This window comes from Acanthochromis polyacanthus, chromosome 18 (genome assembly GCF_021347895.1).
Source record: "Acanthochromis polyacanthus isolate Apoly-LR-REF ecotype Palm Island chromosome 18, KAUST_Apoly_ChrSc, whole genome shotgun sequence".
In the NCBI taxonomy this organism is placed as follows: Eukaryota; Metazoa; Chordata; class Actinopteri; family Pomacentridae; genus Acanthochromis; species Acanthochromis polyacanthus.
This window is the reverse complement of record NC_067130.1, coordinates 34,778,131-34,789,445: the sequence shown is the minus strand read 5'-3', so window position 1 is coordinate 34,789,445 and position 11,315 is coordinate 34,778,131. Positions and strand designations below refer to the sequence as shown.

Genomic DNA, 11,315 nt, shown 5'->3' with positions numbered 1-11,315 from the left:
AACTGTGTATTTACAGGATGTTTACTGCAAATACACTCAACAACATACACTATTTTTAAAAGTTATCACATATATTTGTAATAAATCTGTTAATTCCTCAACCGCATTTATATTTTACTGAGGTTCACAAAGTGTAGATTCATAAAACAAAGTATTTGACTAGAAAACTAAAACTAAACAGAACAGAAACTGAATGTAAAAACAGGAGCTATTATTTAATTGAAGCTACAGTTTCTTGTTTTTATTCAAACACAGCGCTCCTGAACATTGTCACTGATATTAGACATTTTTAGAGATTTTTTTCAAATTTATGTTTCGTTTTTTGGTAAAGTTTGATTGATTTTATTTATTTATTGAAGTGAATATCTATTTCTTTAGTGTTTATTTTTTTCTGAGGCGTGTCCGCCAGCCGCCATGTTCTGCCATGTCGTCACCAAACAGGAAGTGATCTCGTCGCTGCGGAGGCTCGCGGACACAAACGGCTCTTCTTCTTCTGCTCCTCTTCCTCCACTCGGAACATGGACGGGTAAGCGCGGGAAACTTTCCCGAACCTCTCCCGAACCTCCGCCGAACCTTCCAGCCATTCTTTTCGCGCCGCTGTTTTCCTTCCTTCCTTCCTTCTTCCGTCTCGTTTCCTTGGAGACTGAATCGCACCTGCGCGAGCCCCCGCTGCCCCTCCCCGCCTGTTTGTTGTTGATGTGGTTGTTTATTTGTTTACAGAAACGGTCCTCCTTTTCGCGCGCCACTCCTCGCTCGTGTTTCTGCGTGTGTTTTGGTTGAAAGTGTCGCGAGCAACAGCGCAGCGACGCGTTTGATTGGCTGAAATCTCGCGATAGTTGTGTGTTCGCGTCCAGCGCAGACCGCTTTGAATTCGTCCGAGTTTAGTCTGTAAATGTCAAAATATGGACCGCAGGAAATGACCCTGAAGCTTCTGTAGCCAATCACAGTCCATGTTTTATTAATTATGCTGATGAGAGAAGACAAGCGAGGATAAACTCTGTGACCAATCATCAATCAGAGCGGATCAATTCTTGATCAACATGAAACTAAACCTGCTCCGGTTTTATCCGGTTCCTGATGACCGTTGGCATGGAAACAGAACTAATCAATAAGGGATCAATGATCTTTGCTGCCGATGAACCAGAGACATAAACAGCTGTCAGATCTGTTAATTAACAGCCATCAATCACCATAGTATCAGTTATTAATAATAATAATAACTTTATTAGTACAGCGCCTTTAAGAACATTCACAAAGTGGTTTGGCAGCTGGAACAGAAAACTGACAAAGACGAGACAGAAAATGACTAAATGTCCAGAACGGATCTCTGATTAGACGCTGGTTCACCCTCCTGTTGTACTCATTTACAGGGACTAAGAAATATTGTTTTTTTGTCTGAAAAAAATCCAAAAATTAAAATAAAAGTTTCCCTTAAAAGTTTTATTTTAAAAACAAAATCCCCAGAAATTGACAAGAAAGTTGTTGTAAATATTTTCAAAAAATGAGCAAAAATATTTCCAAAAATCCTAAAAATATCTAAAGTGATTTCATATAAATCAGTAAAACTTCCAGTATTTTATTTAAGAACATTCAGAAAAAAAATCTACCAAAATCCAGTGAAATTCGCTGGATTTTGGTAGATTTCTTTTTAACATTTCTTTTTTCCACCAAAAAATGTTCAAAGATTTCCCAAAAACGTTGAAAATGTGGACATCAGAAGTTGTCCACATTGGTAAATTTGGATCATTTTTTTCCACATTTTTCAACTTGAAACAGGTCAGTTTTGACCCACAGGACGACACGGGGGTTAAAGGGCGACGTCACAGCGGGAGGTTGGAGAGAAAATAAAAAGATGAAGATCAGGAGGTTAGAAAGACAGATTGCACACAGTGAGAGGGATAAATAAAAGAACTTTACATCTATAAAAGAGGTTTTTAAGAAGTCAATGATTGAACTTCATCTCCTCAGGCTGGTTGCTCCAAAGCCAAGGTCCTGATGGAGAAGACCTTCAGATCAACCAGGAGGGACGTACGGGTTACCAGGTCCAAAATATAACCAGGAACAGCCATGGAGAGCTTCTAAAGTTCTTCTAAAGTTCCAAAGAGTTCAGCTCCACTTAATAATCACTGCAGTGTCTCCTGTCACCTGGATCTCCAGGTGGTTCTTCATCCTCAGTGAATATTTCCTATTTTCCTTCCTCTGACGGTAAACTGGAGATCTTTGGAGCAAACATTTTTGAACAAAACAGGTGATCAATTCAGTCCAGAAGATAGTTCAGCCTGTCAGAGTAATCAATGAGGTCTGATTATTACATGGAGGTCTGACTGATACCTGGAGGTCTGATCGATACCTGGAGGTTTGACTGATATCTGGAGGTCTGATCGATACCTGGAGGTCTTATCGATACCTGGTCTCTGAGGTCTGATCTCCATTCTGTTGCAGGAATCGGAGCTGCGTTCAGTTGGCTGCTCTGCGAACATGAGCTCCTCCCACCTGTCCACAGGTGAGTCCTTTCCATCTTCTGAACGTCTACCTGGCGGAGCTCTTTGACTCACCTGTGTCTCTGTTGCAGTGGATGGCACTGAGAGGCTGTGTGTGTCTGAGCGTGCTCAGGGCGTCCCTTCTCGGGTCCTCCACCTGCGTCAGCTTCCTGGTGACGTTTCTGAACAGGAAGTACTTGCTCTAGCGCTTCCCTTTGGCCGAGTTAGTCAGGTGATCACGCTGAAGGCCAAGAACCAGGTAACGGGGACCTGCTAACACATAGCAGCTAACATATGTCTGCTAACTGCTAACACATAGCAGCTAACACATGTCTGCTACCTGCTAACACATAGCGGCTAACACATGTCAGCTCCCTGTTAACACATAACGGCTAACACGTCTGCTACCTGCTAACACATAGCGGCTAACACATGTCTGCTATCTGTTAACACATAGTGGCTAACACATGTCTGCTACCTGTTAACACATAGCGGCTAACACATGTGTGCTACTGGCTAACACATAGCAGCTAACACATAGCAGCTAACACATGTCTGCTAACTGCTAATGCATAGCGGCTAACACATATCTGCTAACTTCTAACACATCTGCTAACACATAACACCTTACACATGTCTGCTACATGCTAACACATAGCAGCTAACACATGTCTGCTGTCTGCTAATACATAGCAGCTAACACATCTGCTACTTGCTAACACGTAGCGGCTAACACATGTCTAGTAGCTGCTTACACATAGCAGCTAACACATGTCTGCTACCTGCTAACACATTGCAGCTAACACATGTCTGCTAACACATTGCAGCTAATACATGGCTGCTAACTGCTAACACATTGCAGCTAACACATCTGCCAACACTTAACACCCAACACGTCTGCTAACTGATAATGCATAGCGGCTAACACATATCTGCTAACTGCTAACACATATTTCCTAACACATAACACCTAACACGTGGCTGCTAACTGCTAACACATAGCAGATAACACATGTCTGCTACCTACTAACACATTGCAGCTAATACATGTCTGCTCTCTGCTAACATATAGCAGCTAACATGTCTGCTACCTGCTAACACATAGCAGTCAACACGTCTGCTCTCTGCAAACACATTGCAGCTAACACGTGTCTGCTACCTGCTAACACATTGCAGCTAACACACGTATGCTACCAGCTAACACATTGCAGCTAACACATGTCTGCTAACACATTGCAGCTAACACATGTCTGCTTGCTGCTAACACATAGCAGCTAACACATGTCTGCTACATGCTAACACATAGCAGTTAACACATGTCTGCTACCTGCTACACATAGCAGCTAACACATATCTACTAGCTGCTAACGCATAGCAGCTAACACATGTCTAGGAACTGCTAACATATTGCAGCTAATACATGGCTGCTAACTGCTAACACATCGCAGCTAACACATATCTGCCAACACTTAACACCTAACACATGTCTGCTAACTGATAATGCATAGCGGCTAACACATATCTGGTAACTGCTAACAGATATTTGCTAACACATAACACCTAACATGGCTGCTAACTGCTAAAACATAGCAGATAACACATGTCTGCTACCTACTAACACATTGCAGCGAGCACATGTCTGCTAACTGCTAATGCACTACAGCTAACACATGTCTGCAAACACAGTGCACCTAACATGTCTGCTGTCTGCAAACACATAGCAGCTAACACTTGTCTGCTAACTGCAAACACATAGCAGCTCACACATATCTGCTAGCACATAGCAGCTAGCACATATATGCTTGCAGTTAACTGCTAACATGTAGCAGCTAACTTGTGTCAGCTAACAGCTAAAGGCTAACTGCTAGCACCCATTTAATTGTCTTCGTGGCTGATTTTCAGGCATTCGTAGAGATGGCATCGGAGGAAGCGGCCGTTACCATGGTGAACTATTACACCTCGGCCACGCCCACCGTCAGGAACCAGCCAATCTTCATTCAGTACTCCACGCACCGTGAGCTCAAGACTGACAATCTGACTAATCAGGTGGGGAGCAGCAGCTGTTGCTGTTGAGTAAAGCTCTGCATTTAACTGCTCCATTAAATTGTGTTTATTGTTTGTTGAAAGAGGGCCATCAGTGCAGCAGCAGTGCATTCTGGGAGCATGGCGTCTGGAGGGGAGGGGCGTGGCTTCGCTCCGGGTCAGAGTCCTGTCTTGAGGATCATCGTAGAGAATTTATTTACCCGGTGACTCTGGAGGTCCTGCAGCAGGTAGTTTACTGCTGGTGCTGTTGTTGTTTATCAGTGTTTTATTTGCTACTGATGTTGTTTTTTAGTGTTTTCTTTACTGCTGTTGTTGTTGTTTATCAGTGTTTTGTTTACTGCTGATGCATGTTGTTTTTTACCAGTGTTTTGTTTACTGCTGTGTTGTTGTTTAGCAGTGTGTTGTTTACTGTTGTTGTTGTTGTTTACCAGTGTTTTTGCTTACTGTTTTTCTCCATCAGATCTTCAGTAAGTTCGGTTCCGTGTTGAAGATCATCACCTTCACCAGAAATAATCAGTTTCAGGCTCTGCTGCAGTTCAGTGACGCCGTGCACGCTCAGCACGCCAAGGCTGTGAGTCACGTGCACGCTCTCACTCACACAAACATGACATCACAGCAGTGAGCACACACCTGTGGGGACCTACCTGTTCTGTTGGTGTCCAGTGTTTGGGTCTGCTGCAGGTACAGTCAGGTTTCATCATCAGTGGATGTAAACGGAACCTTCCAGATTTAATTTTACATCAGGGTCAGGAGGAATTCCAGCACGTTTTATTTTCACCCTAAAACTTTATATATACTGCATTCATTCTCAGAGTAAAAGAAACAGACTAGTCAAAGCAGCCAGTAGGGCTCCAGACCGTTTTATTCACTGGTTTCACTAGAGTCACTGGTGTCACTGGTATCACTGGTGTTACTGGTGTTACTGGTGTTACTGGTTTTACTGGTATCACTGGTGATACTGGTGTCACTGGTATCACTGGTGTCACTGGTGTCACTGGTGATACTGGTGTCACTGGTGTTACTGGTGTCACTGGTATCACTGGTGTTACTGGTATCACTGGTATCACTGGTTTTACTGGTATCACTGGTGATACTGGTGTCACTGGTATCACTGGTGTCACTGGTATCACTGGTGTTACTGGTGTCACTGGTGTCACTGGTTTTACTGGTATCACTGGTGATACTGGTGTCACTGGTATCACTGGTGTCACTGGTGATACTGGTGTCACTGGTATCACTGGTGTCACTGGTGTCACTGGTGATACTGGTGTCACTGGTGTTACTGGTGTCACTGGTATCACTGGTGTTACTGGTATCACTGGTGTTACTGGTGTCACTGGTGATACTGGTGTCACTGGTGATACTGGTATCACTGGTGTTACTGGTATCACTGGTGTTACTGGTGATACTGGTGTCACTGGTGTTACTGGTATCACTGGTGTTACTGGTGTCACTGGTATCACTGGTGTCACTGGTATCACTGGTGTTACTGGTATCACTGGTGTTACTGGTGTCACTGGTATCACTGGTGTCACTGGTGTCACTGGTGTTACTGGTGTCACTGGTGATACTGGTATCACTGGTGTTACTGGTATCACTGGTGTTACTGGTGTCACTGGTGATACTGGTGTCACTGGTATCACTGGTGTCACTGGTATCACTGGTGTTACTGGTATCACTGGTGTTACTGGTGTCACTGGTGTTACTGGTGTCACTGGTGATACTGGTATCACTGGTGTTACTGGTATCACTGGTGTTACTGGTGTCACTGGTGATACTGGTGTCACTGGTATCACTGGTGTCACTGGTATCACTGGTGTTACTGGTGTCACTGGTGTTACTGGTGTCACTGGTGATACTGGTGTCACTGGTGTTACTGGTATCACTGGTGTTACTGGTGTCACTGGTGATACTGGTATCACTGGTGTTACTGGTATCACTGGTGTTACTGGTGTCACTGGTGATACTGGTATCACTGGTGTTACTGGTGTTACTGGTATCACTGGTGTTACTGGTGTCACTGGTGTTACTGGTGTCACTGGTATCACTGGTGATACAGGTGTCACTGGTATCACTGGTGTTACTGGTGTCACTGGTGATACTGGTGTCACTGGTATCACTGGTGTCACTGGTATCACTGGTGTTACTGGTATCACTGGTGTTACTGGTGTCACTGGTGTTACTGGTGTCACTGGTATCACTGGTGATACAGGTGTCACTGGTATCACTGGTGTTACTGGTGTTACTGGTATCACTGGTGTTACTGGTGTTACTGGTATCACTGGTGTTACTGGTGTCACTGGTGATACTGGTGTCACTGGTGTTACTGGTGTTACTGGTATCACTGGTGTCACTGGTTTTACTGGTTTTACTGGTGTTACTGGTATCCCTGGTATTACTGGTTTTACTGGTGTCCTATTGTGTTTCAGTCTCTGGACGGTCAGAACATCTACAACGGCTGCTGCACGCTGAGGATCGACTTCTCCAAACTGAGCGCGCTCAACGTCAAGTACAACAATGACAAGAGCCGCGACTTCACCAGAGCCGACCTGCCGACCGGTGAGCTGGAGCCGGCCGCCGCCTTCGGTAGGTGAAGACGCTCAGCCAGACAATCAGTGATCTGTTTAGGGTCAGGGAATTACACCTGGTTAGAGGCGGAGCTCATGACCCACCTGTCTACCCGTGTTTCAGGTGTAGCTTTGCCTCCGTACGGAGCAGCAGCGTTCCCGCCCACCTTCCAGCATCACACAGGTGAGTCACCATGACATCACACAGGTACACACTGTGGTAGGTCCAGATCGTTTCAACTTTTAAAGTTTTTTTCTGAACATTAAATAAAACTTTATAGCTTCTTCTCTTCAAATGTTATTTTAAATAAAGTCTCCTGACATATTTTCAGGTCTCGTTTTAAATAAAGTTTCCTGTAGTGTCATTTTAAATAAAGTATCCTGTCGTGTCCTCAGGTGTCTCCATGGCGACCGTCCCCGGCTCCCTGGTGTCTCCCCGGCTGTCCCTGCAGGTGGAGCCCCCTACCGTCCACTCGGTGCTGCTGGTGTCCAACCTGAACCCTGAGGTCAGAGGTCACCGTCACACGGCCAGCAGCCAATCAGAGCGCAGCAGTCTGATCTAACTTTATTAACACTGTTTGTGTTTGCAGAGCGTCTCACCTCACTGCCTCTTCATCCTGTTCGGTAAGAAGCAATGTGATTGCTCCTGATGTTTAGATCAGATGTTTGGTCCAGGTGTTTGGATCAGATGTTTAGATCAGATGTTTGGTCCAGGTGTTTAGATCAGATGTTTGGTCCAGGTGTTTAGATCAGATGTTTGGTCCAGGTGTTTAGATCAGATGTTTGGTCCAGATATTTAGTCCTGATGTTTGGTCCAGGTGTTTAGACCAGATGTTTGGATCAGATGTTTGGTCCAGATGTTTAGATCAGATGTTTGGTTCGGATGTTTGGTCCAGATGTTTAGATCAGATGTTTGGTCCAGATATTTAGTCCAGATGTTTGGTCCAGGTGTTTAGATCAGATGTTTAGATCAGATGTTTGGTCCAGATGTGTCGATCAGATGTTTGGTCCAGATATTTAGTCCAGATGTTTGGTCCAGGTGTTTAGACCAGATGTTTGGATCAGATGTTTGGTCCAGATGTTTAGATCAGATGTGTAGATCAGATGTTTGGTCCAGATGTTTAGATCAGATGTTTAGATCAGATGTTTGGTTCAGATGTTTAGATCAGATGTTTGGATCAGATGTTTGGTCCAGGTGTTTAGATCAGATGTTTGGTCCAGATGTTTAGATCAGATGTTTGGTCCAGATGTGTAGATCAGATGTTTGGTCCAGATATTTAGTCCAGATGTTTGGTCCAGGTGTTTAGACCAGATGTTTGGTCCAGGTGTTTAGATCAGATGTTTGGTCCAGATGTGTAGATCAGATGTTTGGTCCAGATATTTAGTCCAGATGTTTGGTCCAGGTGTTTAGACCAGATGTTTAGATCAGATGTTTGGTCCAGATGTTTATACCAGATGTTTGGTCCAGGTGTTTAGATCAGATGTTTGGTCCAGATGTGTAGATCAGATGTTTGGTCCAGATGTTTGGTCCAGATGTTTAGACCAGATGTTTGGATCAGATGTTTGGTCCAGATGTTTGGACCAGATGTTTGGTTCAGATGTTTAGATCAGATGTTTGGTCCAGATATTTAGTCCAGATGTTTGGTCCAGGTGTTTAGACCAGATGTTTGGATCAGATGTTTGGTCCAGATGTTTAGATCAGATGTTTGGTCCAGATGTGTAGATCAGATGTTTGGTCCAGATATTTAGTCCAGATGTTTCGTCCAGGTGTTTAGACCAGATGTTTGGATCAGATGTTTGGTCCAGATGTTTATACCAGATGTTTGGTCCAGATATTTAGTCCAGATGTTTGGTCCAGGTGTTTTAGACCAGATGTTTGGATCAGATGTTTGGTCCAGATGTTTATACCAGATGTTTGGTCCAGGTGTTTAGATCAGATGTTTGGTCCAGATGTTTAGACCAGATGTTTGGTCCAGATGTTTAGATCAGATGTTTGGTCCAGGTGTTTTGATCAGATGTTTGGTCCAGATGTTTAGATCAGATGTTTAGACCAGATGTTTGGTCCAGATGTTTAGACCAGATGTTTGGTCCAGATGTTTAGACCAGATGTTTGGTTCAGATGTTTAGATCAGATGTTTGGTTCAGATGTTTAGTTCAGATGTTTGGTCCAGATATTTAGTCCAGATGTTTGGTCCAGGTGTTTAGACCAGATGTTTGGATCAGATGTTTGGTCCAGATGTTTAGACCAGATGTTTGGTCCAGATGTGTAGATCAGATGTTTGGTCCAGATATTTAGTCCAGATGTTTGGTCCAGGTGTTTAGACCAGATGTTTGGATCAGATGTTTGGTCCAGATGTTTAGACCAGATGTTTGGTCCAGATGTTTGGATCAGATGTTTGGTCTAGGTGTTTGGTCCAGATGTTTGGTCCAGGTTTTTAGACCAGATGTTTGGTCCAGATGTTCGGTCTGATCCTGGTAACTTGTCGCCGTGTGTTCCAGGTGTTTACGGAGACGTCCAGAGGGTGAAGATTCTGTTCAACAAGAAGGAGAACGCTCTCGTCCAGATGAGCGACGCTACTCAGGCTCAGCTCGGTCTCAACTTTTATTCACTTCATCTCATGATAACCGTGATGGAACCAGGAGAACCCGTAGAACCTGTACCCTGTAGAACCCGTAGAACCTGCAGAACCAGTAGAATTTGTAGAACCTGTAGAACCGATTCCTCATGGATCATCTGCAGCCTTTAACAAAGAAAACCTCATCTGGTTGTTGAAGTTTGACAGCAATGTTCAGATCTTCGGCTTTGGTCTCCAGAGACTCCTGAATCTTTGACTTCAGGGTTCCTTCATAGACTTGAAGGAATGTATGTATTCAGGATGTATGTCCTGAAGAGCTTTAACAAGTCTGTGAAGGAAACCTAAAGTCAATTCTAGGAGTCTCTGGAGACTTTTGGACGTCTCGAAGTTGAACAATACTTCAGGTTTTGTGTTTATAGAAGTTTTGAAACCTTTTCATTCTGTCAAATACTCACGTTTTTATTCCGGTCGTGTTTTCTCCTGCGGCAGCAATGAGCCACCTGAATGGCCAGCGTCTCCATGGTAACGTGATCCGGGTGACACTGTCCAAACACCCGGAGGTGCAGCTTCCCCGCGGGGCGGCGGGGCAGGAGGAGCAGGCGCTGACCCGGGACTTCTCAGGCTCCGCCCTCCACCGCTTCAAGAAACCGGGATCTAAAAACTTCAACAACATCTTCCCTCCTTCGGCCACGCTGCACCTGTCCAACATCCCGTAAGACACACGACATCACACGACATCACCGCTCACGGTCTGTTGGACTCCACTGGACAATTAATATGGGCTTAATCTGTCTCTCTGTGTCTCAGGTCCTCTGTCAGTGAGGAGGTGTTGAAGGATTTATTTTCTTCTGGTGGATTCTCAGTAAAAGCCTTCAAGTTTTTCCAGTGAGTATCGATCAGTAGAGAAACCCTCTGGGTCTCATTCTGCTTCATCCTGTTTACATTTAGTACATTTTATTAGGATTTTGCAGCTTTAATATGAACTACGGCTGTCAACATGGATCCATCCAACATCACAACTAATCTGATTCTAACATCAGTGACCCATCTGCAGCACGATCCAAATCCATGAAACGTCTCGCGCGCGTGTGTGTGTGTGTGTGTGTGTGTGTGTGTGTGTGTGTGTGTGTGTGTGTGTGTGTGTGTGTGTGTGTGTGTGTGTGTGTGTGTGTGTGTGTGTGTGTGTGTGTGTGTGTGTGTGTGTGTGTATAAACATACATATATATGTACATACAGTGCCTTGTGAAAGTATTCGGCCCCCTTGAACTTTTCAACCTTCAAACTTAAAGATATAAAATTTTAATTTTTTGTCAAGAATCAACAACAAGTGAGACACAATCGTGAAGTGGAATGAAATTTATTGGATATTTTATACCTTTTTAACAAATAAAAACCTGAAAAGTGGGGCGTGCAATATTATTCGGCCCCCTTGCATTAATACTTTGTAGCGCCACCTTTTGCTGCAGTTACAGCTGCAAGTCCCTTGGGGTATGTCTCTATCAGTTTTGCACATCCAGAGACTGAAATTCTTGCCCATTCTTCCTTGCAAAACAGCTGGAGCTCAGTGAGGTTGGATGGAGAGCGTTTGTGAACAGCAGTCTTCAGCTCTGCCCACAGATTCTGGATTGGATTCAGGTCTGGACTTTGAC

At 44.2% G+C, this 11,315-nt stretch overlaps 2 protein-coding genes across 3 annotated transcripts in view; one reads left to right on the top strand and one right to left on the bottom strand.

Annotated features, from left to right (window-relative positions):
* The window catches only part of LOC127530897 (uncharacterized), a 199,775-nt gene that overhangs the window by 159,610 nt on the left and 28,850 nt on the right, over positions 1 to 11,315 (bottom strand). The window lies entirely within an intron of this gene.
* Positions 357 to 11,315, top strand: part of LOC110966787 (polypyrimidine tract-binding protein 3-like) — an 18,222-nt gene continuing 7,263 nt past the window's right edge. Inside the window, 14 exon segments of the mRNA XM_022216252.2 lie at positions 357 to 526; positions 2,443 to 2,503; positions 2,573 to 2,739; positions 4,383 to 4,526; positions 4,608 to 4,716; positions 4,719 to 4,750; positions 4,984 to 5,094; positions 6,953 to 7,109; positions 7,215 to 7,274; positions 7,487 to 7,596; positions 7,681 to 7,714; positions 9,590 to 9,682; positions 10,156 to 10,378; positions 10,474 to 10,551. Coding sequence (XP_022071944.2) covers positions 2,479 to 2,503; positions 2,573 to 2,739; positions 4,383 to 4,526; positions 4,608 to 4,716; positions 4,719 to 4,750; positions 4,984 to 5,094; positions 6,953 to 7,109; positions 7,215 to 7,274; positions 7,487 to 7,596; positions 7,681 to 7,714; positions 9,590 to 9,682; positions 10,156 to 10,378; positions 10,474 to 10,551 — 1,343 coding nt within the window. The 5' untranslated portion in view covers positions 357 to 526; positions 2,443 to 2,478.